Source organism: Oncorhynchus gorbuscha, linkage group LG02, assembly GCF_021184085.1.
Source record: "Oncorhynchus gorbuscha isolate QuinsamMale2020 ecotype Even-year linkage group LG02, OgorEven_v1.0, whole genome shotgun sequence".
Taxonomy (NCBI): Eukaryota; Metazoa; Chordata; class Actinopteri; order Salmoniformes; family Salmonidae; genus Oncorhynchus; species Oncorhynchus gorbuscha.
In genome coordinates, this window is record NC_060174.1 from 12,553,267 (window position 1) to 12,562,420 (window position 9,154).

Genomic DNA, 9,154 nt, shown 5'->3' on the forward strand with positions numbered 1-9,154 from the left:
CCCCGGTGCAAACACGGGGGTCTCACTGCGGTGCTGGTCAACGCTCCTCTTCTGCCGTTCTCCCGCTAACCGGAATGAGTCCTGAACGGCTTTTCAGGTGTCCTTGGAGCGCTGTACCCATTCCTCCACCGCAGGAGCCTCGGTCTGACTCTGATGCCATGGAGCCAGGACCGGCTGGTAACCTAACACACACACAAAAGGAGACAAGTTAGTAGAGGAGTGGCGTAAGGAGTTCTGGGCTAGTTCGGCCCATGGAACATACCTTGCCCACTCACCAGGCCGGTCCCGACAATAGGACCGCAGAAACCTGCCCACATCCTGGTTAACGCGCTCCACCTGCCCATTACTCTCGGGGTGAAAACCTGAGGTTAAGCTAACCGAGACCCCCAGTCTCTCCATAAATGCCCTCCACACTCTGGACGTGAATTGGGGACCCCGATCAGAGACGATGTCCTCAGGCACACCATAGTGCCGGAAGACATGGGTAAACAAAGCCTCAGCAGTCTGCAGGGCCGTAGGAAGACCGGGCAACGGAATAAGACAACAGGACTTAGAAAACCGATCCACAATGACCAGGATCGTAGTACTTCCCTGGGACGGGGGAAGTTCGGTAAGAAAATCCACCGATAAATGTGTCCACGGCCGTTGTGGAACGGGGAGGGGTTGTAATTTCCCTCTAGGTAGGTGCCGAGGAGCCTTGCTCTGAGCACACACTCAGCAGGAGGAGACCCTGGCACCCAGCCGCCGATCCGTCAAACTCCCGTGGGAGTGTCAGCCGAAGAGCCCCAGAGCCAGATGTGGTCGCAGAAACAGGAGGTGCTGGAGAAGGGGTTGCTAGAGATGAGGTGGGGAGGCCACTCCTCTCCCATCGATCCATTCTCTCCATCATTTGGTCCATAGCAGAACCAATCCGGTGAATCACGCTGGTATGATGGAGGACCCTCTCTTCCATCGATGGGAGAGGAGACGCTGCTGCTCCTGCTGATTCCATTATGGTGCGGGATTCTGTCACGTCTAATCAAGGTGGGTGGAATCAGGCGCAGAGAGCAGATAGCGATAATAAAGTTTATTCTCCGGTGAACAAAATAAACACGGACAACCCAAATACACACAGGGTGAAATTATCCAACACAGGATAACAGACTAACCGGAGAATAAGAAACACAATAACACGGACAGACGAAATGAATGACAAAATAAACAATCCCGCACAAAACAAGGGCGGGACAACCTACATTATATACAGACACTAATTAACTAAACAACACACAGGTGAAAACAATCAGACAAAACCAACAGATACACGAAAAGGGATCGGTAGTGGCTAGTAGGACAGTGATGACAACCACCGAGCACCGCCCGAACGGGCAGGAGAGCCAACCTCTGCGGAAGTCGTGACAGCTTGATGAATGTCCTTCCCTATAAGCATGCTGAAAGACTGTTGTCAATTTGTTTCCTGTAAAATAGCATTCTATCTGCTCAAACACATTTTTTTCCTACACTTTACTAAGGGTTGGTAACAGGCTGATTGATCGGCTATTTGAGCCCATAAAGGAGGCTTTACTATTCTTAGGTAGCGCAAGGACTTTAGCTTCCCTCCAGGTCTGAAGGCGCACACTTTCTAGAAGGCTTAAATTGAAGATATGAAGATATCATCTGCTATTATCCTCAGTAATTTTACATTCAATTTGTCAGACCCTGGTGCATTGTCATTGTTGATAGACAACAACAAAAAATGTACCTCTTCCACACTCACTTTACCGAATTCAAAATGACAATTCTTGTCTTTCATAATTTGGTCAGATATACTTGGATGTGTTGTATCAGCGTTTGTTGCTATTATGTCATGCCTAAAAAATCTGTAAAAGTAGTTGGCAATATCAGTCTGTTTTGTAGTGAATGAACCATCTGATTCAATGAATGATGGAGGCTTTTTTAATTTCATTGAAGGTACTCCAAAGCTTTTTACTATCCTTATTTCATAGTGTAGTTACGTCTTATTTGTATTCAGTTTAGTCACATGATCTCTCAATTTGCAGTATGTTTGCCAATCAGTTGTGCAGTCAGACGTATTGTCATTTCTTTTGCCTCATCCCTCTCTTTTACAGTCATTTTCTTAATAGGTGCGTGCTTATTAGTAACTGGGATAAGCAATTTCTTAAATGTGTCAAGTACAATGTCTGTTTGCTCCTCAGTACACACCATGGACCAACAAATATTTGCATCAACAACATAGGAATCATTACAAAACGTATTGTATGACCTCTTATACACTATATTAGGCCCAGCCTTTGGATCTTTGGTTTTCCTAGATATGGCTACTGTATTGTGATCACTACATCCGATGGATGTGGATACTGCTTTCAAGCCCATTTCTGCAGTTGCTGCAGACAGTTCCTCCCCAGGTTGAGGAAGACGTCGGAAGCTAGGTGAGCAATGGCCTTGTTGCTGACCTCCAGCTCGGTCAGGCTCTGCCAAACCTCAAGCAGTACGGGTCAAAGGACTCCAGACTGTTGGCGTCCAGATGGAGCTGCTCCAGGCTGACCAGGGTGTTGAACACCCGGGGAGGGAGGTTGACTTTGAAGAACAGCATGACGGAATTAGCTGCGTAGCCACGTGGAAGGGATCATTCGATTGCACCGATCACATCCCTGAGTGTTAGCTACCGGTGATTTAAGTTAGCTGAAATTTGGCTGTTTAAAGAAAACCAAACAATTGATTTGTTTCTCCTGGCCAATAGACTACTTTTAATACTGAACTTTCTCTTTAATTGTATCCATTCACAATTTCAGAAGACTAGTCTAATTCCCCCATTGTATTGGGTTTTCTCTTTTTTTCCACTGAAACCCCCCTTTCTTATTTTGGGTCTGCTTGCGTGCATTTGTGTGAGGCTGCAAGCTTAGCCGTTTTTTTGTTTTTGTTTTGACTAGGCCATCAGTGATGAATAGTTCAGCCCACCTGTTGTCAGCTCTTTTTTTGAGTCAGTGTTGCTTCAAGGCCACAAGTCACCAGTTTCTCTCTGATAATCCATTGTTATTTTCTGACAGTGTAGCTGACCTTTGACTCATCTCCCATCAGTCTCTCTTCCTGAAATACCAATTACTCACGTATCCAAGACAAAGGTTAGCATGATAATATATTATTTATTCAATGTAGGAAACAGTAACACATTCAAAAAGCAATACTTTATAATATTTGACTATGGAAAATAAAATGAATTGCACCACTGCCCCCATTTACCACTAGGGGAAGACAAAGTCAACATTTTGAGAAGAGGGTGGTTCCTCTGGGTGTGGAAACTTTATGGACCAAGGCCTTTGCCAGCAGATCGTTGGTTAAGACAACAACACTCTCCGTTTTAGAGAAATGCTAGTACGCCCTAGTCATGCTAGTATGCCCGAGTCATGACGACTTCAGCAGTACAATATGCAATGAGTGCATTAGTTATGTTACAACATTTCAACAGTTGGTGATGGTAATGGGGAGGTGTGTTTATGTCTGTGAGCATATTGAGTCTTAAGGCTTTGGAGGGTTAGGGCGATGCAGCAGGACTCAGTAGAGTTCTCTCCCTTAGACTGTCATACACAGTACTTCCAGAAACAATCTGTGGACACAGAGAAAAACACTGTTCAGTCTCTCTTGCACTATTAGATGGAGTAATATCATTTTGTTTTAAAACTAAGTCCACTCCAGTAAATAAAATATGTTGTGACTTGAAAATGATAGCTATCACCAACAATCATCAATAAGAAAAGTGCACTCACCCCTTTTCCTCGGTATGGACTTGTCCTCTGCAAATACATTGGATGAGAGCTCCCTCTCCAGCTCCAAGCCCTCCTTCAAAGCCTCTAGCTGTAAGTAGAGAACACTGGTTACAGGCGGTCAAAGGAACACTGTGTTTGTTTCTATGGAAAGTGCCTTTTGCTGATGAATCCTACAAAGATGACATCCAGAGATAATTCTCCAGAGAATGTACAAAGTACCTCAGTCAAAGATAACTATGTTCATCTATTCATCTCATAAACCCTGCCTAAAAAGTATTTGATCTGCTAAGGAAAATAAATACTGGTATGACTGCACATCTAATATTTTACTGTACGTAAAAAAAACGCATTAATGACTTACCTCCTCCAATTCTGCTAGTTTGTTGTCCAAATGTAAACCTGCAAAGAAGAAAATCGGATTACATCATGACAGAAGGCAAACCCAAGAAACACTTGGTCAATCCATGTGTAGTATTATACATCATCAACATTGAGACTGTTAGTGGTATTTGTGTGCTGCTATACAGTAAATGCCTTACCTAAAGCTTCATTTCTTTCAACAGGTTCTAAGCTTTTATGTAGTAGAAATGATAGAATCTTGTTCTGGCCATCTGTGCCTTCCCTTGGCTGATAAACATGGTTTCCTGAATATGTGGGAAATGACAATACATCTGTGATTACTACAAAGAACTTGAAAATGAATCTAGAATTACACAATATTCACTTAAAACTCCACAAATGTAGTATTCAGAGTATTGTTAGAAGAACAATTGAAATGGCAAGCAAAAGAATGTAATTTGCTTGCCGCATAATACCAGTAACATATTCATCCACTTTGCATATAATTCGGGACTATTGAATAATGTTCTGCATGACAATGTCTTTTCTGAGCTCGTCAATAATAAAATGATTCATATATGCATGATGAATGGCTTGTCAAATGTAAGAACTATTGAAACTACCTGTTGCACATCTTCTGTGCAATTTGCCCTAATTATTCACTCGGAGATCTTTCTCATGGCTACATTTTGACAAAAAGTATAAAGAACTAACAGTGCATGCAAGCCAGTGATGGAAAGGAACCCATGGTTGCATCCTCCAACATCATCAGGTAGTCAATGCCTCAAATACGCCAGCTAGTACGTGCAACAAGCTAGAACATTCACCAAGCCAGCAGACTCACCAGGGTTGAAGATGCTTCTGCCCTCCACACTGACTACCCCTTGTAGAAGCAGGAAGGCTACCAGTCCCAGCCAGTACTTCACAGAGACAGTCTTGTCCATGACAATGAAGCAACTGTCCCAAAGAAGTGTTCAAGTATCAGCTGGTTCTCAACTTGCCCAAAGGATCTACTGCCTTTGGTCCATCCCAACCATACTTTTATCCTGTCTGACATGGAAGGAGGAGACGGGGGCTCAGCCCCCGGTGCTCTCAATCAATAGGTAGCCACCTTCGATTTCGTCAATAGACCACTGTCCTTTGCAAGAGGGATGTTGTAGTGGCTGACCAGCCTGGTCTCATAGACTAGACGTAAGATAGTAAATGTAAATCAGGGACACTCAAATTAATATATGTTATGTTTGGTATGGTTACATAAGACAGATGGTTACTTAAGGCAAAAAAATTAAGTATGATGGTTGGTCGGGGTGGATGGGTAGGTGTATAACGTGGCTGTCTATCAACCCAAAGGTTGTTCAAATCTCATCACGGACAACTTCAGCATTTTAGCAACTTTTCAACTACTTACTACTTTTTTGCTACTTTTTAACTACTTAGCATATTAGCTAACCCTTCCCCTAACCCTAACCCTTTTAGCTAACCTTAACCCTTTTAGCTAACCCTACCCCTACCTTAACCCCTAGCCTAGCTACCATTAGTCAGCTAACTAACATTAGCCACCTAGCCACCTAGATAGAATTCATAACATATTATATGTTTAGCAAATTTGTAACATAGTGTACATTTTGGAAATTTGTAACATAGTGTATGTTTCGCAAATTCATATTATATTAAACGTTTTGCTAATTCGTAACCTATAATCAGAATTGTCATTTGTAACATATCATACGAAATGGGTGATGGACATCCACAAATTAATACATACCATAAGAAACCTAACATATCATAATAAATGGAGCGTCTCTTCTGTACATACAGAATAATACGAAATACTATGAGACCAGTTTGGGCTGACAGATCTGGGGCCAGAGGCCCTTCATCAACGTGACAGATACAAAGCCAGCAGAGTGAGGAAGTTGTCAATCACCTATTATTTACGGGAGAGGACAGTCAGATGTTCTTGGCACTTTCAGTCCTTAACTTTTATATGAATGAGTTCCTTAAGAATGTAGAGGGAGAATTTTGGACAGGGGTAAGAGTCTGAGAAGTGAATTGATTCTGTCCCTATAAAGTGCACCATGCCCGGAGATGAGCTCTTCAGTCTTGGCTCCAGGTCTGAGCATCGGCAACAATGTGGAGCTGATTGAACATCCATCACCGAGGTCAAACCACGTGACTCTGGCCTGTCTGTTGCATCCGGAAATCATGACTCAACGCCTGCGTCAGTGAAATGGCGGCTGTATTTATGTACGGTAGTTTTAGTTAAATTAAGTGTCTGGCTTGTTTGCCTCATAAAGCTCCCTGGCTGCTATTTCATTGACGCCTTGTGTCTTCCGCTGAGGAGGTTATTGATGGCTAGTCATGTCTCTCATCCAGAAACCCATCACATATCCATCTACTTATGCTACGGATTTTGGGAACTTGAGGACTTAGAGAACATGATTGAGTGAGTCACAGTGAATGAACCTTGTTACATCAAGGAGATATTGCATCTTGTGAAGTAGTTCAGTAATTTTTATTGAAAATGTAATCAATTTCTTGATGGATCTCCAAGCATGACTCACATTGCAGAGGATAACATTCCTAGACACTGTGTGTTCCTCTGTACGATGTTCTTCTGGAATCATTGAAATCAAATCAAATTGTATTTGTCAAATGCGCCGAATACAACAATACCATGAAATGCTTACTTACAAGCCCTTAACCAACAATACAGTTTTAAGAAAAATAAGAGTTATTTTATATTTACTAAATAAACTAAAGTAAAAAACTAAACAACACAATAAAATAACAATAACAAAGCTCTGTATACAGGGGGTACCGGTATAGAGTCAACGTGTGGGGGTATCGGTTAGTCAGGGTAATTGAGTTAATAGGTACATGTAGGTAGGGGTAAAGCAACTATGCATAGATAATAAACAGCCGCATAATAAATAAATAAAAGATTTTGGTCAATGCAAACAGTCTGGGTAGCCATTTGATTAGCTGTTCAGGAGTCTTATGGCTTGGGAGTAGAAGCTGTTTAGAAGCCTCATGGACCTAGACTTGGCGCTCCGCTTTCAGTGCAGTAGCACAGAGAACAGTCTATGACGAGGGTGGCTGAAGTCTTTGTCATTTTTAGGGCCTTCCTCTGACACTACCTGGTATAAAGGTCCTGGATGGTAGGAAGCTTGGCCCCAGTGATGTACAGGGCCGTTCGGACTACCCTCTGTCGTGCCTTGTGGTCGGATGCTGAGCAGTTGCCATATCAGGTGGCGATGCAACCAGTCAGGATGCTCTCGATAGTGCAGCTGTAGAACTTTTTGAAGACCTGAGGACCCATGACAAGTATCTTTTCAGTCTCCTGAGGGGGAATGGGTTTTGTCGTGCCCTCTTCACAACTGTATAATAATAATTTAATATAATATATGCAATTTAGCAGACACTTTTATCCAAAGCGACTTACAGTCATGTGTGCATACATTCTACGTATGGGTGGTCCCGGGGATCGAACCCACTACCCTGGCGTTACAAGCGCCATGCTCTACCAACTGAGCTGTCGGTGATCAGGCCTAACTGTCTCGGTGTGTTTGGAACATGATAGTTTGTTGGTGATGTGGACACCAAAAAACATGACGATCTCAACCAGCTCCACTGCAGCCCCGTCGATGAGAATGGGGGCGAGATCAACCCTCCTTTTTCTGTAGTCCATGATCATCTCCTTTGTCCTGATCACGTTGAGGGAGAGATAGTTGTCATGGCACCACACTGCCAGGTGTCTGACCTCTTCCCTATAAGCTGTCTCATTGTTGTCGGTGATCAGGCCTACCACAGTTGTGTTGTCGGCAAACTTAATGATGGTGTTGAAGTCGTGCTTCACCACGGAATAGTGGGTGAACAGGGAGTACAGGAGGGGACTAAGCACGCACCCCTGAGGGGTTCCCGTGTTGAGGAGCAGCATGGCAGATGTGTTGTTGCCCACCCTTACCATCTGGGGGCGTCCCGTGAAGAAGCCCAGGATCCAATTGCAGATGGAGGTTTTTAGTGCCAGGGTTCTTAGCTTAGTGATGAGCTTTGAGGGTACTATGGTGTTGAATGCTGAGCTATAGTCAATTAACAGCCTTCTCACGTAGGTGTTCCTTTTATCCAGATGGGAAAGGGTTGTCTGCAGTGCAATAGAGATTGCGTCTTCTGTGGATCTTTTGGGGCAGTATGCGAATTGGAGTAAGTCTAGGGTTTCTGGGATGATGGTGTTGATGTGAACCATGACCAGCCTTTCAAAGCACTTCATGGCTTCAGATGTGAGTGCTATGGGTCAGTAGTCATTTAGGCAGGTCACTTTGGTGTTCTTGGGCACAGGGACTATGTTGGTCTGCTTGAAACAATCAACAGATTACGTTCTATAATGGTGTCAAAGCAGATATTTCTGGCCTGACAGATTGTTCTTATGTTCTGAGAGTCAAATCTTATGTTCTGAGAGTCAAATCTTATGTTCTGAGAGTCAAATCTTATGTTCTGAGAGTCAAATCTTATGTTCTGAGAGTCAAATACACGTACTTGGAGTGTTATCTCTATTGTGAACGTCTATTTAGATGTATACAATGGGTGGGTCTATTCCTGGATGCTGATTGGTAAAACACATATTCCAGTCGGTGTCTATTTAGAATTACATGGCTTATCTTTTCCTTTTATTTGGATGATAAATCATTTGAAAATGCCATTTCATCACTGTCTTAAGAGAACAGAGAGTTCAAGACTACCAAGCAGTGTTTCCAATCTGTCAGTCTGGTTCATAACATGAACTCCAGTAGCTCTGCATCTCCGTGTATTGATTTGTAAGGTGGCTGTGAGTGTGCAGGAGGATGTATTGATCTAAGATGGCTGTGAGTGTGCAGGAGGATGTATTAATCTAAGATGGCTGTGAGTGTGCAGGAGGATGTATTAATCTAAGATGGCTGTGAGTGTGCAGGAGGATCAGTAACATGATTAATCTAAGGTGGCTGTGAGTGTGCAGGAGGATGTATTGATCTAAGATGGCTGTGAGTGTGCAGGAGGATGTATTAATCTAAGAT

General features: G+C 43.2%; 1 protein-coding gene across 1 annotated transcript; it reads right to left on the bottom strand.

The window, feature by feature from the left end:
* Positions 1-3,129: 3,129 nt before the first annotated feature.
* Positions 3,130-5,127, bottom strand: uts2d (urotensin 2 domain containing). Its single transcript, XM_046292491.1, has 5 exons — positions 4,948-5,127; positions 4,304-4,408; positions 4,126-4,163; positions 3,765-3,852; positions 3,130-3,604 (listed from the first exon to the last, which is right to left on the bottom strand). Exons 1-5 carry the CDS (start codon positions 5,045-5,047, stop codon positions 3,579-3,581), a joined length of 357 nt encoding a protein of 118 aa, XP_046148447.1. The 5' UTR covers positions 5,048-5,127; the 3' UTR covers positions 3,130-3,578.
* Positions 5,128-9,154: the final 4,027 nt, after the last annotated feature.